Here is a 27690-nt window from a genome sequence, read left to right on the forward strand (position 1 = left end):
GGGCACTCCTTACCCCTCCTACGATGTGTTCTACCAGGCAAGGCAAAGACCATTTTGCAAGAAGTGCACGAGGGTTTTTGCGGGGACCACACTGGGGGGCAGAGCTTGGCCCTAAAGATCGTAAGGCAAGGATATTACTGGCCCACTCTGTCGAAGGATTCGATCTTGTACGTCAAGACATGTGATAAATGCCAGCGATTATCCATAGTTGCCGAGCTCCCCCAGTCGAGCTTAAGATGATCTCATCCCCGTGGCCATTCGCGGTTTGGGGAATCGACCTGGTGGGCGCCCTCCCTACTGGAAAGGGCGCGGTCCGCTACGTTGTGGTGGCTATCGACTACTTCACAAAGTGGGTTGAGGCGGAACCTTTGGCAACAATCACTTCCAAGAAAGTCCTCGACTTCGTGGTCAAGAGCATTATCTGCCGATTCGGGCTGCCAAAGAAAATCGTATCCGACAATGGGACTTAGTTCGACAGCGACCTCTTCACAGAATTTTGTGAAAGGTACGACATTGTGAAAAGCTTCTCCTCCGTGGCCTATCCCCAGGCAAACGGCCAAGTCGAGGCTGTCAATAAGACGCTAAAGGCGAGCCTTAAGAAGAGGCTGGACGAAGCCAAGGGGGTCTGGCCAGAACAGCTCCCCCAGGTACTGTGGGCATACCAAACCTCGCATCGGACCCTTACGGAGCATACTCCTTTCTCCCTGGCTTTTGGGAGTGAGGCAGTCCTTCCTGTCGAGATAAAGGTATCTTCGCATAGAGTCCAAGTGTATGACCAGGACCGCAATCATGAACTACTTTGCGCATCCCTCGACCTGATTGATGAAAGACGAGAAGATTCGCAGCTCCAACTCGCACATTACCAGCAAAAGATCACTCGTTATTTCAACTCAAAGGTCCGAAAACGTGCCTTTAGAATTGGCGGCCTGGTCCTCAGGAGAGTCTTCTTAGCCAGTAAGGATCCCAAAGACAGAGTATTGGGACCAAACTGGGAAGGGCCATATCAAATAACTGAGGTCATAAAGGAAGGAACCTACAAGTTAGTCTGACTTAATGGAGAAGCGATCCCATGAACTTGGAACACCATCCATTTAAAGAAATATTATCAGTAACACCCTTGTAAGGATTACTCAGAAAGGCCATTTTTTTTGTATTAAGCAATGAGAATTAAGTCTTCTTTCATTATTATGTATGTTTGTGAATGTAATCCCAAGTAACCACGAAAGACCCTTTCCTAATTACTTGGAGGGGCATATGGTACCTGTATAATATAACCAGGTCGCCTTAAAGGCTTAGAAGTTGATTCAAATCGATTGATCGATGTTTTTCTTAAAAAACACGAGATATTGATAAAGGATTAACGCGAACTAAGTCCTATCCTGGATATAACCAGGTCGTCTCAAAACTTAAAAGTTGATTCAAATTGATTGATCGGTGTTTTTCTTAAAAAGCACAAGATATTAGTCAAGAATTAACACGAACTAAGTTTTCAAATTAATGCCCTGGATAAAACCAGGTCCTAAAACTTAGAAGTTGATTCAAATTGATTGATCGGTATTTTTCTTAAAAAGCACAAGATATTAGTCAAGAATTAACACGAACTAAGTTTTCAAATTAACACCCTGGATGAAACCAGGTCCTAAAACTTAGAAGTTGATTCAAATTGATTGATCGGTGTTTTTCTTAAAAAGCACAAGATATTAGTCAAGAATTAACACGAACTAAGTTTTCAAATTAGCGCCCTCGATGAAACCAGGACCTAAAACTTAGTAGTTGATTCAAATTGATTGATCATTGTTTTTCTTAAAAAGCACGAGATATCAATAAGAAATTAACGCGAACTAAGTTTTTTAAAGCAATGTCCGGGATGCAACCAGGACTTATCTTAGAAGTTGATCCAAGATTGGTTAAGATGTTTTTCCTAGAAAAGCATAAAAGTATCAATCATAGCACTAACAAAAAGAAAAACAAACTAAGACTATTACCGAAGTGCATAGAGGCAAAAGGATATAAACCAATTAAAAACAAAAATTGATAAAGCCAATTGTCTCGAGGTGAAAAAACCTCATACAAAGTTACAAAAAAAAAATACATGTGTTCAAAAAATAAAAAGAAGGCCCTAGGCTCCACCGGGCTGCTCCGATGAGGTCACCACCTCGCCCTCCTGCTCGGCAGCTGTGGAGGTCTCTCCAGTCTCAGAGGGCGCCTCCTGTAACGCCCTGGCTACCCCAGAACAGTTACGGTGAACGGTGGACCGGAAATTTGACTCACTACCTGAGTCCTTTGGTCAAAACGTGCTCTAAGTGTAATTAACAGGTTAAGGTATAAAACCAATAAAAAGGAAATGGAGATTTTTATTACAAATTGCTCTGCAGAGCTAAGCAAAACATTTACAAGTGGTTCTCAGTACAAAATGGTCATTACTGTTTTAGATTTACAATCCCCGCCGACCTAAGCGGAAAAAATAGGGTAATCCCCCTAGTTCCTCTGAGAACTCCTTGGCCGTGGTGGTCAAGCGGCCGCATATGTACACATCACCACATCAGCTCTCCACTCAAGGCTAGGTGAGCTTTTCTTTCCCTTTACCTGCACCACATAGCACCCATGAGCCAAAGCCCAGCAAGAAAACATAATACTTTTCATAAACATTATCAAATGATTATCATTATAATCACATTGAACGTTAAGCTTTCAAACCAATAAGTGAACGTCACATGATTTTAGCGGGGGAGAGTGGCTGCTAGGTAAGCCACTAGCCTTCAAGCGCTTATTTCATTCATCAACCCTCGAGGTCGGTCTGGCATTAATGCTCTTTGAGCCATTCAATGCTAATAGTCGATTAGATCTAATCTTTGTTGGCTTGCGTGATCCACGCTATGGCCGTTCTGACTAATAAATCAGCGCTATGTGACCAGTGTCCAGTATCACTGTCGAACTTGACTAGTAAGTCACAGCTTCACAGCTGATACTAACACCTTTGCCAATTCTGACTATCAAGTCAGTGCAATGTGACCAGTGCCCAGTACCACTGCCGAACCTGACTAATAAATCACGACTTCACAGTTGATACTAGCACCTTTGCTAAACCTGACTAATAAGTCAGTGCTATGCACAAGTGAACAACATATGCTAAGCATTCCATGTTCAATCCATGTCCATATTACACAATCAACATGCCTTACAAACATCCATGCATGTCACACTTGGGGTGCAGTTTTCTTACCTCGGGTTCCGAGCTAGAACAAATAAAAGAGTGACCCTGAGAACGATCGACCTTTTCGTCCTTTAGCGGTTACCTGGTCATAACCAAATTATGGGATTCCATCAATAAAATGAATAATAAAAGGTTCCCAAACCAAAACCTAACCTCCGGGACCTCAAACACTACTCAACCGGGTAGTAGGTTCAATCCCGAGGCCTTAGGTTTGAATCCCCATGCTAAAAACACCTTTTTGGCAAAATTGAACTTAAGGGCCGCGACCCTCCCCTACTGCGCCGCGGCGCGCCCTTCAGACAGAAGGGGCCTCCCCTGCCAGACGCCAAGGGCCGCGATGCACCACAACTGCGCCGCGGCGCCCAGCCCAGAATGGCCAAAATGGCAGCACGCGAACTAAAACTTTCCCCTGTATTTTCCTCCCAAACCAGCCCTTCAAATCAGTTCAAAACCTCCTCCAAACACACAATTAAACCCCTAAACAACACTCATAACTCTCCCTCATCATAACCCAAGACAAACCCCAACTAAAACCTCCATCAATTCCAACAATCCTCCACAAAACACAAGCTGAAAACTATCTTTAAAACAGGGCAAAACCAGAAAAATAATGGTCAAAGCTTACCTCAAACTTGGTATTGAACCCTCTCCAATGGCTGAACTAACTCCACAACCTTAGCCCCTTGATTTCCTATCTTAGTCCCACACTTGAGCTCAAAATTCCAAAGAAGAGAAACTATAGAGATGAATGTACGGGAAGGAGAGACTCTAACTCTGTTTTTGTTCTGTTTTACTCTACGGCCTTCCAAGCTCATATATATCCAAGCCAAAAGACCTTTATACCCCTAGGTCTTTAAAAGTTTCTAAAACCTCTTAAAGGGTAATTTTGGCACTTTCCATTAATCCCGTTAATGATAATTAACGCTTCCCAATTCCCACTAATCTCAATATTCTCAAACATCAATAATTTACCTCCTGTTACCCTTTAATGCCCGGTAACACTCTAATCATTAAAACACCCCGAGACTCACCCCGAGCCCGGAGCTTAAGCCTGTTATGACCAAACCGACATTAAGCATTCCTTGATCGTCTCATGCCAAATGGCTCGAACAAACCCACATCATAATGTGGTCTCAAATTATATCACCAACATGCGAACAAATAACCAATTTACCCTCAACGGGCCAAATTACCATCACACCCCTGTAATAAGAAATATGGACTCGCATGCATGCATTTCACATCATATCATAATATAATCAACATATACATGCATTTAATCAATTAATAGCATAATTGAGTAAGTATGACCCTCCCGGCCTACTGTTCACGCCGTTAAACACAACGGAGAATTCGGGGCATTACACCTCCTGCTGAAGGCGAGCTTTAAACCCCTTCCGGAAGAGCTCCCAGGCATCCGCTCCTAGAAAGGAGAAGTCGCCATCCGGGTTGAAGACCCAGCAGTGGTATAGCATATCCTCCATGGCGGAGCTGGAAGACGCCTTCTCCATTGGCAAGGCGGCCTTAGCCCCCTCGGCCTCAGTTTTCGCAGAGTCTAGCGCAGCCCGGGCAGCCCTGGCCTCCTCGAGTTCGGCCGTTACAGCGGCTAGGGCGGCCTTGGTAGCCTCGGCCTCTTGCAGCTTGGGGCGGGACGCGTCCAGCTCAACCCGCGTGGCCGCCAAGGCATCCTTGGCCTCCTGTTCCTGCTTTTGGGCAGTCTTCAGGGCGGCCAAGGTAGTCTGCAGGGCGGCCAAAACAGCCTAATGCTCGCCCTTCATGTCCTCGAGCCGAGCCTTGGACCTGAATATGCTCCGGTGAAGAGCCAAGGCACCCTACAAAACAAAGAGGCAATTGCCTTAGAAAAAAAAAAAGAGAGAACGTGCGATGCATGGTAACCAAAGAATACAAAATGCAAAGCCAGCTTACCGTTAGAGCCATTCCCAGTGAAGACTCCATCACGCTCTCTGGGCTCCTTGTTTCGATTGCCCGCAGGTCCCTTTCGGTGGCGTTGTAGTAGTGGTTGACGGTGTAGGTCGCCGTCTCGTACATTGTCCCCTAAAAGACGTCAGGAATTTTCTCCAAGGCCTGAGGGTCCACCGAAACACGCACCTCGGGGACTGCGGTTGCCAAAGTCCTGGGCTCCACCTTCATATCCCGAACAGAGGCGGGAGCTCATGGAGGGGGCGGGGGCATCTTCTCCACTGCTGCAGGAGGTGGAGGTACCTTGGCCTCGGCAGCTAGGGTCTGGTCTTTCCCCTTTGCAGGGGACTTGGATGTTGTCCCAACGACTTTCTTAGCCACCCGGAGCTTCTTAACCATGGGCCCAGAAGCCCCAGTAGAAGAGTTCCCTCCAGTGAACATAGCTCGCAGGTCTTTGTTTCCGGGCTGAGACATCTCCTTTGGCAAAACAAAGACAACATTAGTATACAAGTAAGCATTTATGCAATAACAACAAAAATAAGAGGGAAAAAGTTGAACTCAAGTATATATTGAAAGGGATCCTACCCCCCGAGCTAGAAGAGGAATCTATGGTCACGACCATCGGCCCTGAAGCTTCTGCGGGGGAATCTAAGACAATGACTTCGCGAGATGGAACAGGTTCTGGGTCCAAATCTGGCTCGGGACTAGACTATTCTACATACTGCCTAAGACACGGAGCTACAATACCCTCCCGAAGAGAGGGCCACGACCGGAGATTAGTCCCATACTCCTCAAAGAAGGCCGACCTAAAGGCTAAGGTGTTGTCTACGACTACAGTACCCCTAGGGCGGCTACTCTGGTAATCCAGCACGAGCCGGTCGAAACACTGGAGTAGGGTTATGTCGAGGTCTGGGTCGTTTCGATGGCGTTGGACGGGCTGGTTGGGATTAAACCTAGCTAACCGGGGGTCTGCGGTGGCCCTTTCTAAGCCCCTAAATAGATAAGGGTTACCTTGGCCGGAGGGGCCGGCTGCTGCTTTGGATTGGGCCCTCTCCACGTTAACTGCTTGGGCGACCTCCAGCGCTTGCTTCCGCCTCACGAGGGGCACCTCATCCTCTTCTCCTCCCTCGGCCTCCTCCTCGGGAATGGGCCTCATCTCGCGAGCTGGGGGAAGCCCTCGCAATCTCCTCAAGGCCAAAGTCTGGCCTGGAGAGATCAGTTTGCATGCCAACATCGTCTCGTCTGATACGAGCTGGCGATAGTCCTTTTCGCTGGCGGGCAGCCTTGCCAGTGTCTCGTACTGACTCCCGAGGATCATAGACTTGTCTGTCCTCGCGAAAATGGCTGCAGAATTGTCCTAAGTTAGAAACTGATAAAGGGGAGCTAATCAATACTTAACTTATGAGCTAAGAGTGAAAGGTACTTACGAGGGCGGTTGAAGTAGTGAAGTTCGCAGTTGCGAAACCCCGTGGACATAAAGAACTGGTCTTTGAAGTCGTTGGGGTGGCTGGACAGCTTGATGACCACAGCCGTGTTTGGAAAACGGGTCAAGTAGTAGAACCCGCCACCTCGCCCCCGCTGCTCCGGGCTGGCCTTGAGGCAGAAAAAGTATATGATGTCCGCCGGGGTGGGGACCTCCCATTCCTGCTTCAGGAATAAATACCTCAACCCCGCTAACAAACGGTACGAGTTAGGGGGGAGCTGGAAAGGGGCCAACTTCACGTAATTGAGGAAGTCAGCAAAATATTGGTCCAGCGGGAGGAAGGCCCCAGCCTTTAAGTGCTCGTCACTCCAGACTGCGTATTCCTCGTCGAGCGGCGCGCAGCTCCGCTCACCTTCTAGGGGAGGTCGGGCGATTAGGGCGCCCCTCCCAAGCTCGATGTTGTGGGAAAGGAATATTTTATTCACTTTCCCTTGGTCAGTGATCTTCGAGACGATCCTCTCGGCCTCGAAGAAGGCATCGGGCACCACCTCGAGCTCCCGCTCCACGGCCGGCCCGAAAACGGGGATTGGAGAGTCTGTCACCACCTCCTTTCCTTTGGATTGTTGAGAGGACGAGCTGCCAGCGGTTTTCTTAGGGGCGCTCTTCTTGGGTACCATCAGCTCGCCTAGTGAACAAAAGAAGAAAATTTTAGAAAAGGCGACCTAAGCATAAGGAAGAATCTGAAGCGAAGTGTTTCCTTTACACGGGCGAAGGTAATCTCAGCCCATGAAGAGTGAGACCACGCGGTTCTATGTACACGCGCCTGTGCTCCCAACGGATCCCCGATTACTCGGAATTCGTATGTTAGGAGGGTCAGGATAAAAGTTTTCCTTGGGGGGAAAGTTTTAGTAGACAAACAGTGCGAAAACCGCCTGTGAAACGTGTCCCCTAAGCTACCCGGTTTTGCACCCAAAAGGCTGGATATTTCAAACAGGCATACCAAAAATCCTACCCAGAAAATTTCCCCAGAAAGCGTACCCTATGAACCATGCTCCTAAAGTTTTTTTTTTCTACGACCAATGCCCTAAAATAAAAACCTACGCCTATCATACCCACAAAAAACCAACAGAATGCTGCATCCGGCTACAGGAACACTTCACTTAAGCTACAGTGAAAAGAAAATTTAAAGCATGCATAAAGAGGAAAACTTACAAGGTGTTTTGCTGTGGGAGGGATGAAGGGGTCGTCTGGGTTAGAGCCTCATCGAAATATCTGGTGCCAAAACCTCGGAGGAGCTCTCGCAATTAAACTTCTGGAACGCTGGGAACAGTAACCGGAAGAAAAAGAGGGTTTTTTGAGACTGAGAAGGAAGAAGAAGATGGGAAAATTAGAAAATTTTCAAATAAACGGGTGGCCCATGCGTAAGGTGGCCACCCCTTTTATATACGTAGGAGGCCAAGTGAGGAGGGCCATTGGATTTCCCAGATGAGGGATCCGAGGCTCTCTACTCGAAAGGCGAAACGGTAGCCGAGTATAGGCTAGGCCATTTAATGCGGTTCTCGGAAGACGTACCATCACTAACCACGATGCTCCATGTACTCGACGCCTGCGCAATGGGTAGAATGTGAAAGTCCACAAAGAAGCCTAAAATCCCCCACTGTGGCCCCAGATGACGTCATGTGCCATGAACAGGGGCTTGGGGGGCAAATGTACGCCCATAATTCTCCACAGGCTATTAGCAGGCTTAAGTATGGCATAATTTTGTATCAGCCACGAGGATGATATTTACCCCAGAGGTACTGCCCCCAGGTCCCACCTCTTTAGCTCGAGGTAACCACAAGTTCGCTGGAGCTGCTATGGAGTCGGATCAGGAGGATGGACACCGTGGACTAAGAAGAAGTCCAGCTCGAGGTACGAGCTTGAGCTGGCGTCTGTGACCCCTTATAAAGTCAACCACGAAATGTAAACGTGTATATATCAGGCATCACGTGTCTGATATGTCCCTGAATTCTCGGATACGCAGCCTAAACGTGCGTTTTCAGGCGCCCACGACTGGGGTGGGCCGTGCGGCCCATTATCCCCCTTACCTATTGATTAGACCTCACTTCATTTGTCAGGTTTTAGGAATTAATCATGAATGTCACAGAGATGACATGATGGGTAATAAGGTCACGTGATGACCCCCTTTGCCAACCCCCAGGTGCCCTCTCCTATAAATATGGAGAGCCTGGGAGTTGCAAAGGGTTGGATTCTATGATGAAAAGAAATACTCTGTAAAGAATACCAAAAACTACCAATAATATTGGCTGGTGGAGTAGAAGAATTTTAACCTTTGAACCACCTAAAAAAAGAGGTGTTTGCATTGCCATTTTATTTTAAGATCACTCATCTGTTTCGGTTCAATACTTAGCACTAATCCCACTCTCTTATTTTCTTAATTACCTGTTGGCGAAGAACCGCATCAACAGACTTGATTAGCAAGTCTTGCACTATTTTAAATACACAATGTAACGGTCTTGGTTATGCAAGGTGTTATAGATACTAAACTTAGTAGTTGATAAACTTCTTCTTTTTTTAGCAGACGAGAACCAAGAATTTCACAAGTTTAAACAAAAGTGACCTAGAAAATAACACAGTAAATAAATCGCTGGTAGTACCATCCAAAAAATTAAACAACATGACATAATTCATATCAATATATAGAATTTAAGGCTTTGCCAAATACAACTTTGCTTTTTAGGAAATAAACTGAAGTGTCTTAACAAACACCTGGCCTTGCATCTGGAAAGTCACTTGGACTTTATGCAATGTTATGAAAACTTTTTAAATTCACATTTGAGACATGATTCTTATTAACATCTTGTTTGGATTCAAGAATAGATTCTTGCAGAGAGCTGGTCTTCTATTGCAGTAACTCCGGATCACAAGATCATGCTCCAATCTTTGACAGACCTCAGCTAGTCTCCATTGCACAATAGCAAACTACACCAAAAGCAACAACAAAATAGACCATAAATCAACCATATTAATCCATTCTACCCGGTTGCAAAATGCACCAAAATCCAGTCACAAAATACACCAAAAACTAGTAGCAAAATACAAGTAGCAGCCATTAAAGCAACAACAAAATAGACCATAAATACACCGAATCTAGTCACAAAATACACCATAAACCAGTAGCGAAACACAAGTAGCAGGCCATTAAAGTAGAAGCAAAATATACTAAAGATGGTATTCATTATTAGTCTAAGCTCAAAAACAGTTCGGAACATATCCTACACAATCAAATCAAATATAATTTAACATAAAAAAATCAAGAAATAAAACAAATACATGCTACCGCCGTGAGGTATAGTGCCACCGCCATGAAGCTGAGAACCCCAGGAGCCAACTACACGCTTTCTCCTCTGCAACAACAGCCCAGCCTTCACCACCGTACAACAGGTCACCGTCGAAGTCGATGGTCTCCTTCACCACCATCTACAGTAGCCGCCGAAGGTCAGAAAGCCAACTGTCGTCGTCGACGTTGATGGCCTCTTCTTCTCCTTCGTTTTCTCCTCTCTTTAATCTTGGTGCTGATAGAAAAAATAATGAACCCTAATTAAAGCCCCATTTCAAAATCCCATATATGTTTGATCCCCTTTTTACTTAATATTTTTAAGGGCACACTTTGAGTTCTCTTAATACTCTTTTAGAACACCCAAAGTGAGCCTTTAAAAGTTACCATTAGAATTCCAAATCAAATTCCCTCTTCAGGTTTTTTTAGGACCCACATATTTTATTAGGACACATATTGCGAGTCCTAAAATGTGTTTTTTAAAGACTCTCAATGAGAGTCCTAAAAACTCCAGAGACATTTTTTAGAGCATACATTTAGCTATGTGTCCTAAAAAGTTGACCCATAAAGGGTATTTTGTAGTAGTGTACATCCACTTGAATAGCATAAATGAAGTTAGGATCTTCTAATTGCTTACCTTGAAGGTACTCAAGAACACCACCTGTATCTCCTAACCTCATTTGAATTGTTCTCTTAGTTCGTAAATAATTCTTATAATCAACATGAGTAATTCCAAGACTTTCAAGTCCTTTAGCTCCTTTTGTCATTAGTTCCCAACTTGCTGTAGGAGTAATTCCTGTACTATCAACCAAGTCCATTTCAGCATCTAAAGCAGGAGTCAATCTTCTCTGTGATTTATGTAAGTGACTTTTTGTAGGAGTTGATGTCCCATGAGCGTGCTCAGGAATAAACTCAACAACATGATATTTACCAGTTTGATGACAATCGACTTTCATTCTTGCTAAACATCCAAACCTTGTCTCAGCACGATGACATCTCACAATTACATCTCGTTTATCTTTTTGTCGATACCCTTCGCAAGAGCAGCAAAAAGTTCTATTTATCATCAAGCCATATTTAACTTTATACCCTTTACTTTTTCTAATGCCAAAACCAACTATGTAAGCATAATCATTGTAAAAATTATAAGTTTGGTCTTCAGTTTCAAACTCCATGCCAAATTTTGGAATTAGTTTCTAAGATATTTCAGAATGGATCACTTCTATACTCTTCGCGTTCTCATTCACTAATTTATCTTCATCGGTTTCTTCTTCTCTCCTTTCAAATTCTAATTCACGACAAGATTGAAATTCTATTTTCATAGATTTATATTGGTCATCCATAATTTCAAAACTAATAATCTGTATGATCACCAAAATAAATAAATAAATCACAATTTTTTTTTTTTAGTAAAATACTATGTTCAATACTAAAAAAAATATGAAATAAATATCTTAATGAGTTTCCAATTCATATTCATGAGTACTCTAATTAACAAACATATAAATAAATTAATAATATATATATGAATATAGGACAATTCTTTTATAGGGGCTTCACTTTAAGTCTTATCGGTGGGCTCTTAGTGTTTTTTGACCCGTGAACAATTTTCGACGAGACTTTTTTTATAACTGTGTATATTGTAGCTATTTAGAGCTTCCTGCAAATTTTCAGAAAATTTCGAATAGTTTATAGTACCGAAAACTAGGTTCAAACATGTTGTTTTCTACGCGCATACAAAAAATTAGTCACGAGTGCAACAACATGTTTGAACATAATTTTTGGTACTGTAAACTATTTGGAATTTTCTGAAAATTTGCAGGATGCTCTAAATAGCTACAATATACACGGTCACAAAAAAAAATTACGCCGAAAACTGTTCACAGGTTGTAAACACTGATAGGAGAATTCCCTTGTGAATATATGCGTATTAACTATTCTAATTCATTATACTAGTTATACTATATCCTAGAAACAATTTATATGATTAAATTATTATAATCTAAAATAAAAAAACAGAAAGAAAAGGAACTCCCCAAAGTTTAGTCAGCTTAATCATTATTTTTCTAGAATTCTTTGGTACTATTTTGACAGAGTACTAATTCCAAAGCTAAAAGTAATATATATAATATAATATAGGATCTAATCATTTTAAAATGAATATTATAATAATATAGTTATAAACTATAATTAAAAAGCTGTAAGATATTTGTCTTGACGAAGAAAACGCATACAAATTTTGTCTGCAAGTCTTCAGGTTTGCGCTTGATTTCTTTTAGGTTAAGAATGATGGAAACTTTAATCAATTAAAATGAATTAAAAATAATAATAATAAAAAGAAATATCTTATTTGGAGATTACAACCTCGACATTTGGAATTTGCTCATTTGGCCAATCTATATGGCTAATTAAAGAGGCTGAAAAATAAGAATTACTAAGAAGTATTGTTGGTGGCCAATATCATTAGTGACTAACATTAAAAGGATACATATATTATTAATGGTTCATATTTTAATATTGAGTTTTATATATTTAAATTTAATAAATAATGTGAATATAGCTAATTAACCAACCTCACATATTTAAATTTAGAATAAATAGTATTTTTGTCCCCCGAACTATAAGCACTGTATGATTATGGCCCTCGAATGATTTGCGATGTTAAAAATTCCCTCTGAACTATGCACGTTACTAAAATATGAGACTTCTGTTAGATTTCGTCCTAGGTGGCTAACAGATTGATGATGTAGCATTTTGTCTCTTGATGTGGCAGTGTCATGTGTAGAATAATTAGAAATTTTGCCCCCTGAACTTTGACCACTACCAAATTGTGCCCTTTTTATTAAGACAATTTTTTTTAAAAAAATTGATAATTAAATCCTTAAAATTTTAAAAAAATCATTTTAAAAGATTAAGAAAATAATCAATATTGAATGTTTCAAATTAATTAAATAAAATTCAAATACACAAAAAATAAAAATCTAACTAATAGCAAATAATTTTTTTTTACTTTTCTTTTCTTTTACAATATATATGTTAATATAAAAATTAAAAACTAAATCATAAAACAAAGTTTTTTCCCCTTTATCCTCCTCTTAAATTAAAATTTGTATTTATTTATTGAAGCATTTTGTCCACCTCTTTAATTAAAAGTTTTTTCTTTGTTTTAGTATTTATTTTAAATGTTCATTCTAAAATAGTTTTAATTAATATTGTTTAAGAAATAGTAAAAAAGAGTTATTTTTTTATAATTAAATTTTTTTATTTATTAAGGATTTAATTATTATTTTTAAGAAAAAAAAATATATATTTATAAAATGGGTATAATTTGGTAATGGTCAAAGTTTAGAGGGCAAAATTGATAATTATTCTACACATGACACTGTCACATCAACAGACAATATGCTATGTCATCAATCTGTTAACAGAAGTCCCATATTTTAGTAATGTGCATAGCTCAGGGGAATTTATAACATCGTGAATTATTCAGGGCACGATATCATAGTTCGGAGAGCAAAAATACTATTTATTCTTAAATTTAATAAATAATATAAATATACCGACCAAGACCTTAAAGTGAGTGGGTACCTAAAGTGCCAAATAGGAATACTATGCAAAAAAAAAAAAAAATAATAGCATTACATAATGCTTTGTCCGGTTACGTTTTCACCTTGACTTTGACCGTAGTTACGAATATGTTATGTTGATCGTCCTAGTTATTTTCTTTCAGCGTTGTGATGTAACTACTAATTATCAATAAATTAATAATAATATCAGTAATGGGAAAACTCCTGAACAATTGTCAATCCTATACATTACCTTATAGGTTCGAATTTCTATTCGATCGTTCCATCGAAGTACAAACCGCGTGTACCCACGCATTTTTCTAGAAATTCAACGCGCATGGGATTGAAACAGGGACCATGTCGACGATACAAAATTAACAAATTAATAATTATTTACGTGTAAATAGAAGAAACCATTATATAATAATTAATGAAAAGAAAAATATAAAGCCGTGTGTGCATAAAATATGTATATATATATTTATATGATATACGTAACATACGTGCATACCTATTGACTCGACTCCAATTAATATGGGAATTATGATCGGGCGAAAGAAATTACGAAACTTGATCGGTATTATCAAGGACAAAGCCTCACTCACCAAAGCTATTACTCTTTCGACAAGCCGCCACGCATCGTCTATACGCGTGACCATCATATGCGCCACCACACACGAGCCGTCGTCTCCCCCTTCCGAGAACCACATCTCCGCCGTCATCGGCGGCGGTGGCCAAGAATCCCGCAGCATCTCGAGTACGTGCATCAACACACTCATGGGGCGCCTCCACGCCACGCGCAGTGCCGCCGTGGCACTCAAGTGCCTTCTCGTCGCTCATAACATTGTTTCCAGAGGCTCCTTCATCCTCAAAGATCAACTCTCCTTCTACCCTTCCTCAGGAGGTCCAAACTTCCTCAACCTCTCCACCTTCCGCGACAAATCGGACAACGACACGTGGCAAATGTCGTCGTGGGTTAGGTGGTACGCCGCCGTGGTGGAGCAAAATCTCATGGTGTCTAGGGTTATGGGATATTATCTGTGTAATAATTCTTCTAATTCGGATCACAACAATAATAAGGTTTTGGCACTGTCAAGCTGGGAGGTTTTATCTGAGGTTGACGCTCTTGTGGACTACGTGGAATGCACGCGCGATGCGCCTGATTCTTTCAAGAATGCGACGAACGATTTGATATATGACGTTTTGGAGATGGTGGGTAAGGATTACAGGCTGGTTCAACGTGAACTGTCGGTCCGAGTCAAGGAATTCGGAGATAGAATACAGGGTTTGAATTCTAGCGAGTTGACTCGGTTTCTAGAAGGTTTGAAGAGGCTGGAGGATGGCAAGGAGAGTTTATTGTCGTTGTTCAAGAAGAGAAGAAGTGATGATGAGTTCTGGGATTTGATTAGTCAGGTTAAGATGAGGATTTTGGAAATGGTGAAGAAAAGAGAGCAGGAGAAGAGGCTGATGATCACGTGGGTTGGGGGAGAAGATCCGTTGCAGAGAAAGTCAACTAGGTTGAGTGTGCGACGAGAGGCGTTGTTCCGGTTGCCATCTAGTGGTGGTTGGTCGAGTAGTCTTGGTCTAACGCCTGTAAGTCTTTGAACACTACTTTTGGTTAATTTTTGGGTCATGTATATAATTATTGGTTCAGAAACTTATTTAATGAGTTAATTATATTCTTATATCAAGCATATGATCCATTATTAATATTATTTTTAGGAGCATAGTAGTTGATATTTCATACCAGAGATGCCGGAGTTTTAGTATAAAATATTTGCTTTTACCTTTTTAAAATTGTTACAACTAATTCTTAATTACTACAAAACTATTAAGAATACTGAAATATAAACTATAAAGAAAGAGAGATGAAAATAGAGAGTGAAACTTTTGTATGCGTTATTTTAATGGGAGAATGACCCGTATTTATATAGATAAATAAGTCCCAAAAAAATCGAGTAACTAATTTGAATATAATCAATAATTAATGCTAATATTTTACTTTGGATAACTTAGTGATTCTTCATTATTATGGACATCCATATATATAAAATTTATAACACTCCTTTTTGGATGTCCATAAAAACTGCCTCATTAAAAACCTTGCTAGAAAAACCCAGTAGGACAAAAACTCAGCCAAGGGAAAAAGAGTGCAATATATATTTACTCCTCCTCATTTTGACGCTCTTGAAGAACTTTTAATCGATGCATTATGATCTTATGTACCATCTTCTCGAACATTGATGTTGGTAATGACTTTGTAAATAAGTCTGCAAGATTGTTGCTTGATCGAATTTGATGAACATCAAATCACCACTCTTTTGAAGATCATGTATGAAGAAGAACTGCGATGAAATGTATTTAAATCTATATCCTTTAAGATATTATCCTTTTAGTTGAGAAGTACATACATCATTATCTTTATAGAGAATTGCTGGTATTTCTTTATCGGGTGATAATCAACATGTTCCTCAAATATGTTGTTTCGTTGATCTCAATCACACATTTTCCCCTTGCTTCATAAATTGTAAGTATCTCAACATGATTTAAATTTGTCTCGTTAAAAACCTTGTCAGGAAAACCTAGTGGGAAAAAACCTGAACTAAGGAAAAAAGAGTACAACACGTATATGTCTCCCCCTCATGCATATATCCATGGTAACTTTCGTGATTTTCATTGTAATTATAAATCACCATAAATTATCTACGATCACATATTTACTATAACTCTTCTAGAGCATATGTGTAGAATGGAATATGAATATTTATCCAACATATTAAATCATTCATGTATATAACATTGTTTATTATCATATCATATCATATCAACAATGTTATAATATGCATAATATTTGTGGATATTCATTATCTATGACTATGTTCAATCCAAAATTTGAAATTTAAATATGATCCTATAAATGAATATCTTCCATAATATCAATTTTCATTTGCAATAAAGATGGTACTTCAGAACCATATATTCGTTGCATTCTCGTTACATGTTCTTTAATTTCTATATCAAGTGATCATATACACTATGATTCTTCATGCATACGAAGTTCTTTGGGACTTCTCTACTCATAATTTAACCTATAAATAAAGAATATATTTAATAATTCACAATCTACAAGATGAAATAAGAAATCCTTCTTCAATAGTTTATAAAATAATCTGGAGTTGTTCAAGAGCTTTTACAATGTATTATTTACGAATTCACATTGCATAGACAATCATACTTGTAATTTCAAATAATTATTCACATACATATCTTTAATCCAGACAAAAATCTTTATTGTGTAATGCACACGACTTTGAATTTATATCTCATAAGACATGTTGAATTCTTCTGGAATTTTTCCAGTAAAACATATTTTAAATTCTCATATTACTAGGAGCTCCAAATAAATAATTTGTGTTGCAACGTTTATATGACACATATCAATTCTCATAAAACATATATACTCCATGGTATAATAAAATCTTGATTATATTTTCTCATAACAATATGTATATGTATTTATTTAATCATTCTCTTGTCTACGCAAATTTTGTGCAATAATTCATTTGTGTACAAATATACAAAATTCTCATTAGAATTACCTTTTCTTGTACAAATATTTATTTGTACCCCTACAAGTTTTACTTCACTTTATATGAGTAAATTTATATTGTCTGGATTGCGTCATATAATTTTGGCTAAAATTATATATACATCGATAATTATCTACCCGTTTAATATCATGATCCTTACTATCTCATATTAGATTATTGCATATGCAAACATTTTGTATTGTCGACAATAATTCATAATATGATAATTTCCTCCCATATTGACATAACTTAAAGAGATCTCATTATTTTCAAAATACTTGTCAAACATGTATATTATTTATAGGTACCTATATAACCACTTCAAGGGCTTTAATTATTATCAACTTTGTTATGTCTATAACTTCTTTAAGGAGTCTCTTCAGGAGCACCATTTTTATTTAATGTTCAAATTATCAATATTTTATAACATTAATGTATCTTCATGAATGTCTCTTACTTACAACATCTTCAGGACGAACCAAATGAATTTTTGTTTTCATAATTTCTACTTTGTTCACTTACACTTCAAGTGTTATTAGACTCTTTCTGACTCAATTTAAATAATATTGATTTGCAATTGGCATACATATATGTATGGTTTTATCATTCTGAACTTCTAGTTATTATTTTGTGCAAGGATCATTTTTCAAAATATCAATCGATCCAATTGCATTTCTCTCCCCCTAGTCGAGAGAATATTTTTAAAAATTAATACAATCCGTAGGGATCACAATAAATCAATATTTGCTCAAACTCATATATTATTGGGTCATTGAACTTCAGGTTCAATAAATCATAATTATGAACTTATTTCATTTTCAAGAATGAGTCATACATATGTATAAATGAAAATATACAAGCTTATAATTCTTGTAAGTTCATGATCATATAATCTTATCACATCGATAAGAAATTATGCAATAAAATCCAACAATGATTTAAGAATGCAAAGAGAATATAATTAAACACTCGTTACCAAAATAATATAAAAACATTTCTCATATATCTTGGACTAGATGAATAACTATATAGAAAAATAATTTAAATAGGCATAATAATTTTTAGAAGAAATATAATTTCAACTTATAAACAATTATGTAAAATTTGAGAAATGAATACACTAAAATTCTAATGAGTGACACTTTTAGAAATGATATATATGAAGTACAAAAATTAACAATAAAACTAGACAAGTTAAAATATTTATAAACATAACATTTGAAAACTAGTTGAAATATACATACATATATATATATATATTTTCCTTTTAAAAATATAATATATTCAAATTTATTTTCACTTCCCATAAGCAAAATATATATACATATTTTCTTGAGCACCATATAAGAATTTATAATAAAAAGAAGCTTCTGGTTCTTCATCAATATTTAGGGAAAATTTATACATTTCATTGCATCTGATTGATCATTCAATTAATGAACTTCAGGTTCACTATACTTTGTATCTCACTAAAATTTTCAACATATACATAACCGCTATAAAAGATTCATTTTTATTTATATACTAAAGAATGAAATCATTTTAATATCCTTCAAAATATATAATAGCATTGATTCTTCAAGAATCAGATTTCTCCATTTGATTTTTGTAATATATTATGTTCAATAAAATTATATTTAACAATTTTATCTATCCAATGGAATGCTTGCTTAAAAGCACAATTATTTTTCAAATATAAACTTATCATTAATTCAAGTTGATACAAAATGATAATAATCATGTTTGTTGTAGCCAAATAGATATAATCATAATATGAATATATCACTTATTTTTCTTTCTCGTTTCTTTCCAACAAGTGGTCAAATTTATTAATAAAATAAATCATTCATATTCTTGTGACTTGATTTATTATATAATTAAATGTACAACCGGTATATATTATAAGTCATGTTTTCCACATTCACAATTATATAGAAATTGTACAACTGGTACATAAAATATGTTTAATTTTAGCTAGCAATATATTGTGTTAAGGTTTCATCTAGAACCTTTTCAAATAATCTTTGTGACTTTATAAAATTTTGATGAATGTAATTATAAATTACATTTTGATAAATGACAAAGTTTACTATAATACTAATAATTAGATATTCACTTCTAGGAATGTGCAATGAATAATTGACATAAGTAATGAATCATTCACTTCAAGGAATAACATTGAAAATACCATACTGATCACCACAAGAAAAATGCTCTACAGCGACGACTTTTGTCGTCGCAACAACGACGTCGCTGTAGGTCCGTATGTGTAGCAATCTACGGCGATGACAAAACACAGTCGTCGCAGTAGGGTTTTACTACAGCAACGACATGTCGGTCGTAGTAGGAATTCTTATTTTTCGGTTGGACTGGGATATTGCGACGACATGTCGTCGCTGTTGGTGTGCAAAGATTTGAAAATTTGAATTTCAAAAAACTTCTACAACGACGACATGTGGTCGCTGTACGTCTGTCGACCGCTCCATATACAGCGACGACATGTCGTCGCTGTAGGTATACAATTTAAAAAATATATATTTAATTAATTATATTGATTAAAATTTATTTATTAAATTATTAAATATTAATTAAATAATAAAACCAATTTAACAATATTCATAATCTCCAAATTGTATGATAACAAAATATAAATAGTATTGTCTTCAAAATATAAAAAACAACACAAAATATTAATAATTTGAAAATAGTAACTTAATAAAACTAAATGTCATCAAAATCAATTCCGAAGTCATTATCGTCGGGCTGTTGTGTTGGTTGTGCTGGTTGTTGTTGTGGTTGCTATTGTGGTGGCTGTGGTGGTTGTGGCTGATGTGGTTGTTGTGGTTGAAAGCTTGCCATCATGGACTATATCATGTTCATGTCCAAGTTGACAGGCTGAAATTGTGGAGGTTGGATGCTCGGATTTGTTGTTTGCAAATATTGTTGCATTTGCTGGAAGTTGTTGTTCTGGGTCATAAAAGCTTGACTGAAGTGTTGAATCATGGACTGGAAAGCCTGAGGTGGTATCATCAGAGGGCCAACTATGGTGGACAGAAACGGTGATGCCTCTGATTGTGAAGAGGATCCGGTGGCGCTTGAGGCAAATGTACTAGTGCCCTTCAACTTCCGTCCAATACCTCGGTTGTGGCCACGAGGTTGACCAAGTACCTTTGAGACGACTTGTGTCTCATTGACATTGGCACTTCCTGCTTCAGATTGAGATTGAGATTGAGATTGAGATTGAGATTGGGATTGTGTCTGGACTTCTTGCTGCAAGGCATCCTGCACTTTAGAAATAAGACAATTAATACATAATATAATTGAATAATATACATATATACAAAACTTAGAAAGTTACTTACATATGCATCCTTAGCATTCGTGTTCACCCATCCTCATGTTGGATGATTTTGCATGTCATGGAAGGTATCGATAATGCTGGGCAGTTCCTCGGTCTGAAGATTCATCTTTAGAAATTTTTTTTTAACAAAATCTCAGTTAAATATTGAAATTATTATTAAGATAACTTAAAATATTTCAAATTATCTATATATTTTTATTTAACTTCTTAAATCGAACAGAAGCATAAGAAGTCGATCCATGGAGACTTGGATACTTCTGTTTTGCTTTGTTGGCAACATTTGCCTTCGAGCGTGCCATGAACTGTGGAGTGGTGAAAAGGTCAACCAACTTCTGCCAACTCTCGTTGTCAGTGTCCTCCGGTGGATTCTTTTTGGCTCTCTCAATATCAGCATACCCACCATGTTCATCGAAGTGTCTTTTCTTGCGACCTTTTCTATCCTTGTAGCGATCCTGAAACTCTCGCTCAATCCCAGTCTCTATCAGGCGCCACTCAGGGAGAGCTTTGGGAAGAATGAAAAATTCCTTAAAAAATGGTGAGATTTTTTAAATTATAAAAAAAAAAATTACGCGTGAATAAGTAGATAAATTTACCTCAAGTTTTTGCATCAATCCAATCTTGTGCTCATCCGAAACACTCTGCCACGAGTCATAATATAACGGGACATGGTGACCAATAAGGTTGCTAATAAGTCTCGTGAACAACGTCCCAATATTACCAACTACTTTGTAGGTTCCCTCCTTCAGATCAAATTGTAGAGCCAACATACCTTTATTATCGTTGACGAGCTGCTGCAAATTTTTGGATCGAGACCGACCTCTTCTTTTTTAGGCAGCCGCTGCATATGTTAATTAAACAATACAATTAAATTGAATAAAATAATAATAATTTGTCATTTCTTGATAAAAGATAGACTAATTATAGTATATTACTTGTCTCATAGGAAGTAGGAACTCGCGTGGGACCTGGAGGAGGAGGAGGATCCGCTTTATCACCGCCATGAGAACAAGCAACAGTAGGAGACATATCTTTGCAGTTTAAATAATTATTAACATAAACTCAGTTATAGTTGGAGGTTAATTACATAACTTAAATAATTTCGGTAATGCAGTTGAAACTATTGAAAAACAAACATTGTTGAGAAAAATCATATATTGATTGAAAAGTCTTCAAATTAAAACATACACATTAAACATTCAAATATGAATATGCATAAGAAAATATTATCGATTCCTACATCATCATCTGTACTTTCTAAATAATCTTCACTAATTTCGTCATCATCATCGTCATTGATGAAATCATCATCCACATCCGGAACAGATCGAGACGTTTCCCCAATTATGTTGGTGTGGCCAGGTCGATCCAAATGCATAATCTCCAACTCTCCTAATTCCATAGTGAGTGCAAAATTTGATGAAGTGCTATCGTGTATGACATCAACCTAGTTATCATGATCGATACTTGGATGATCCCAGATCTTTCGATGATTGACTTCTTGTACTACCTTCCAATTTTTGTTTCTTGAAGGATCTTCCAAGTAGAAAACTTGTTTTTCTTGAGTGGCGAGAATAAATTGATCGTTCTTGTACAATTCAAAATTAATCATGATACTAGTTATGTTATTCTCAGTCATATTTCGACCCTTGCTTGCATCGGTGTTGAACCATTTGCATCGAAACAATACTACCGAGTAACCATGGGAATAACATAGCTCTACAATCTCCACAAGTTGGCCATAGAAAGTGAAACCATCTGTTCCTGGCACCAAAACTCCACTATTTTGAGTGGTACATCTTTCGTCACGACTATGGACCAAAATTTTTACACAGTTAACAATGCAAGCCGTGTAGGAGTATGCATTTTGATTGGACCTGTTTGGTAAAGCAAATAATTCATCAGTACACTCAGTTAACTGTAGTTGCCTCAAACGAACCATCTATAGAGTATGACACAAAAAAAAAAAATACAATGAGATGAGTATTAATCGATACGAATTTCGTAAGAATTCTACAGTTTCGATAATTTACCTTCAATTTAAACAAGATAGGGAAATCTTTTTGAAGATTTATGTTTAAATTTTCTCGAAGGCATTCACTGTATAGTACAAAGATTAAGGTAAGATAGCAGTTTGTCATAACTTAAATTTAATGAATTCATATATGTGTTGAGATACTTACTCCATATATGGTTGGATTTCAGGGAAATTGTTGAGTACAAACCACTCTGCTTCTTTCCGATGAAGATAGTCAAGGGATATGATTTTCTTTTTGCTACTTGGACGACATTGTGATTCAAAAACTGACAACTGTCTTTTAGGAATAACAATATCCGCATTTCTTTCCGGTTGATTAAATTTAGTATGTACGCCTTGGAGATATTGCGAACAAAAAGTCAAAGCTTCATCGGCAACATAACCCTCCGCTATAGAACCTTCAGGGCGCGCCTTATTCCTCACATAATTTTTCAACTTCTTCATTATATCGCTCAAACGGATACATCCACCTCATGCAAATTGGTCCTCCGAGGATAGCTTCTTGCGGTAAATGAAGAATTAAATGAATCATTATGTCAAAAAAGGCTGGAGGAAAAATTAACTCCAACTTGCACAAAATTTGTATCACTTGATCTTCTGCATTCTCCATGTCGTTAACAACCAATGTACGAGCACAAATTTGCTTAAGGAAATTGCAAAGTTCAATGATTGTCTTCGAAATAGACTTATCCAAGTAGCCTTGAACTCCTACCGGCAACAGACGTTGCATAAGAATGTGACAATCATGAGATTTCAACCCAACAATGTTGCCATCATTGTCAGTTACTTTCTTAGAGAAATTTGAACCGAATCCATCTGGAAGTCTAACTCCTTTTACGAACTGACAAAAAAACCGTCTATCATCCGGTGTGAAAGAGTACATAGGATGTGGTTTGATCAACTTTGTACCGTCTTTCTTGAGGTGCAACTCTTCTCGGATACCCCAATTCTTCAAGTCTACTCATGCGTTGGTGGTCTCTTTAGATTTCTCATTCATAAGAAAAGTACCGAGTAAACTGTCGCAATTTTTTTTCTCTACATGCATCACCTCTAAATTGTGCTTTAGTTCAAGTTCAGATCAGTAATCAAGTTCAAAGAAAATATTGTTTTTACTCCAATTAAACTCTTTTGGATCTCGCTTTCTTTTCACACCCCCGAAACTGACATGTTTACTCGGAAAACGATCTGGAACATGTGCTAATTGTTCGAGTATGTCTTGACTACTGAATTTTCTTGTAGGACGTCCTTTTTCATAATTCCCATCAAACAAGCGGCTCTTCCTCCACTTATGCATAGAAGATAAGAATCTTCTATGAACAACATTAGCCGTCTTCCCAATTACCCGACATGAAGGAGTGTCTTCGTTGCATGAAGGGCATGCCATATATCCTTGGCCACTCCAACCAGACAAACTACTACGGGCTGGAAAATCATTAATAGCCCATAATAGTGCTGCACGCATTCTGAATACATTGTTTGTTGCAGCGTCTCTGGTTTGAACTCCCTCATCCCACAACTCCTTCAATTCGTCTACCACAGGCCTCAAAAATTCATCCATGTCCTTCCCAGGTGATTTCGGACCGGGAATCAATAAGGTCAACATGAATGATGACTCTTTCATGCATAGCCAAGGAGGCATATTGTACGTGCAGAATATTACCGGCCACATGCTATAAGATAAACTCATGTTACCAAATGGATTAAAATCATCAACAGCCAAACCCAATCGAACGTTTCTGGGTTCTTTTGAAAAATTAGGATATTTGGAATCAAATTGTTTCCAAGCACCCCCATAAACAGGATGGTGCATCACACCATCTTCTTTCGACCGTCCCGTACTATGCCAAGTCATATCATTTGTTGTATGCCTTGAAACATAAAGACGCTTCAGCCTAGGAGTCAAAGGGAAGTACCGCAACACTTTGTGGGCAACTTTTTTCCCCTTTGTGTCTTTGTCAACCCATCGGCTCTCACCACATACAGGACAAATCTGTTTTTGGGAATTCTCCATCCAGAAAAAACAATAGTTGTACTTGCAAGCATGAATTGATTGATAACCTAACCCTAACTTCCTCATTTTTTTCTTAGACTCATAGAATGAAGCCAGAATCTTATTCTCCTTCGGGAATGCAAATTTCATAAACTTCAAAAGTTCATCAAAGGAACTATTTCTCTATTTATTCATAACCTTTATGTGCTTCATCTTCGCCAAGAAGTTCAAGGAAGACAACCATGTACAACCAGGGTATAACTCAGCTTCGACCTCTTGAAACAGATCATCAAATTGATTCTTTGCACTATTGCCACCACCATCTGAAATTCCGTCATTTGCGCCTTCTTCGTTAGTGTCTTGTTCACCAATAACATCATTGATGATGTTAATCATCTCACCAGTCATTGGTGCCCCGTCGTCCACTATTGGAGGCATGTCAACTTCACCGTGGTAGATCCACTTCACTTATCACTGCAGAAACCCATATCTGTGTATGTGAGCCTCCACCACATCCAGTTTCTGATTCAGCATATTGACACACTGAACGCATGAGCATCTGACTTCTCCCGAAGCATTCACATGATTCTTGGCCATTTGTATAAATTCTTGAAGACTATTCCAAAACTCATCAGAATTACGTCGTTTATTAGTTATCCAACTCTTGTCAATCGTCATAACTGATTCAAGTGGAAAATAAATTATCACAATGTGATAATCATAAAAAGCTACCGTTATTTGGTAATAAATTTTTTATCACCAAAGCACTAATTGTTTCAATTAACTTATGATATCTTATTGAATTTTATGAATACATTAGTAAATTTTATGAATATATTATCAAACTTTAAAATTACTTTGTTAAAATTTTTATTTCTTATTTTTAATTATATATTTATTAATAAACTATTTAATATTATTATTTGAATTTACGCTTTATAATTTTTTAATTAATTAATTTAAAATACACAATCATAAAAATTCTGATAACACTAATTTTAAAATTACATTGTTAAAATTTGTACTTTTTATTTTTAATTATATATTTATAATTTTCTATTTAATATTATTATTTTGATTTACACTGTACGCCCTGATTTTCCCACGGGCTGATTAGCGAGCTGAGTTGCGGCCTAATCATGATTATCTCGTGGACATCCCCAAGACCGGAGCTTCCGTCATAAGGTCGTACCTCCTTAGATCGAGATAACCCAAAGGTTCGCCAAGATTGCCTAAGACTTGAGTCCGGACTTTGAAGGCCGTACCATAAGCTGGATATGGAGGCTACGACCCCTTTGTAAAGTCAACACACGCAAGGTAAACGTGCACATATCAAACATCACGTGTCTGATATGCCCTTGACTTCTCGAACACGCAGCAGGAACGTGCGTATTCAGACACCCACGACTGGGTTGGGTCGTGCGGCCCATTATCTCCTTACCTATTGATTTGACCACACTTACGTGTCAGGTTTAAGAATTAATCATGAATGTCACCAAGTTGATACGATAGGTAAGAAGGTCACGGGATGACCTTCTTACCAACTCCCAGGTGCCTTCTCCTATAAATATGGAGACCCTGGGAGTTGATAAGGGTTGGATTATCTCTTGTAAGAAATATCCTGTAATCATATACCCAGAATAGAGCAATAATATTGACTAGTGGAGTAGAAGGATTTTAACCTTTGAACCACTTAAAAACCGTGTCTTGAGTCACCATTTCATTTTCCAAGATCACATATCTGTTTCGGTTCATTATTAGCACTAATCCCTTTCTCTTCCTTTCTAAAATTACCTGTTGGCGAAGAACTGCGTCAACTGTTTGGTGCTTTCATTGAGAGCAAAGTTCGATTAGTGCAGTTGCAAACATCCAACTATGGTGACTACTCGATCCAGGCACGGTAACGAGACAGAACAGCATGATGGGCAGGAGGCTCATCATACTGCCACCCCTGGTGAACAAGTTCTTGAGGCCCAGCGGCGGCCAGGAAAGCAGCCGGTGGGCCAAGATGACACCGGAAGTTCAGCTCCCCGGCCACCTAATCCAAACCCGTGTTATTACACGGCGGTGGAGATGGAGAACGCTTAGTTGAGGAGCCAGCTAGCAATAGCTAACCAGCAGATCAAGGATGTGCTGGCCCGACTAACCCCTCTCACAACCGATGTTAACGTCGGAGAGAGGCAAGGCGAGGCTCCTAAGTCTCTCCGGGGAAATCGGTCCAGGCATAGCCGGTCGGATAGACTTCCGACAGCCAATTCCACTCCTTCATCACATCACCGAGAGGCAAGCTTCGAAGAAATGCCTGAAGCCAGGCAACAATAATACAGCTGTTCGGTCAGAACGTCAACTCCTAGCTCCCAGCCATCCTCGAGAACGCCAGGGGAGCTCGAGGAAATTCCCGAAGGAGATCCAGGGAGGGCTCGCAGCATCAGCCCGTCCCCAACAACCGTCCTGCGCCTCGTCCAGATCGTCAGACGCGGGACCAGCAGGTTGGCAGGGCCGAAAGGCCGCCACCAAACTTGATCCGTCCTGACGAAACTAGGATTGCCTCTCCAGTCAGGCATCCTCCTTCCCCAATCAGGTATCCGTCTCCTCCTCGGCCCGTCTAAGATATCCCAGCCTATGGGAGTAGTAGGAGAAACCTGCCATCAGCTGGACCTTCCCGACGTAGCAGGGCGCCAAGGGAAAGCTCAGATCCTCACCACCAGAGACGAACTCCAAGCCTATCCAGCAGAAGCCACTGGACCGGCAGTCGCCGGAGTGATCTCTCTGGGGGAGACCTGCGTCAGCGTTTGAGTTCGGCACAAAGTCATCAAACCATGCAGGGAGGCGACCTGCGAGATCACCTCAACTCTCATAGAGGGGAACAAGTAGGAGGAGATGGCCATGCTCGCTCAGGGGGGGCTCTGTCCGAAGTACGTAACGGAGGGAATGTCCCAAATAACCTTTCTCAAGATAGGAGGGGCAATAACCCACCAAATATGTACAATGGATCCGGAGCTATTGAACAGCCCTGGAATAACCAAGGACATCAGGACCAAACCCTCGAGCGCCTGACTCAGATGGAGGAGCTGATGAGGAACCTCCTGTCAGAAAAAGAAAAAGACGAATATGATTCAGGGGACGAGATGGAACTCTTCGCCCCCAGTATAGCAGCAATGGCGTACCCATCTGGTTTCCGTATGCCGCACTTGTCAAAGTTCAATGGGGACGGAGACCCATCGGACCATCAAGGGATGTTCAACACCCTAATG

At 38.9% G+C, this 27690-nt stretch overlaps 1 protein-coding gene across 1 annotated transcript; it reads left to right on the top strand.

The window, feature by feature from the left end:
• Positions 1-13949: 13949 nt before the first annotated feature.
• LOC133804143 (putative clathrin assembly protein At4g40080) lies at positions 13950-15151 on the top strand. The gene has a single exon (XM_062242303.1). It carries the CDS (start codon positions 13995-13997, stop codon positions 15063-15065), a length of 1071 nt encoding a protein of 356 aa, XP_062098287.1. The 5' UTR covers positions 13950-13994; the 3' UTR covers positions 15066-15151.
• Positions 15152-27690: the final 12539 nt, after the last annotated feature.

The sequence above is a fragment of the Humulus lupulus genome, chromosome X (assembly GCF_963169125.1).
Source record: "Humulus lupulus chromosome X, drHumLupu1.1, whole genome shotgun sequence".
In the NCBI taxonomy this organism is placed as follows: Eukaryota; Viridiplantae; Streptophyta; class Magnoliopsida; order Rosales; family Cannabaceae; genus Humulus; species Humulus lupulus.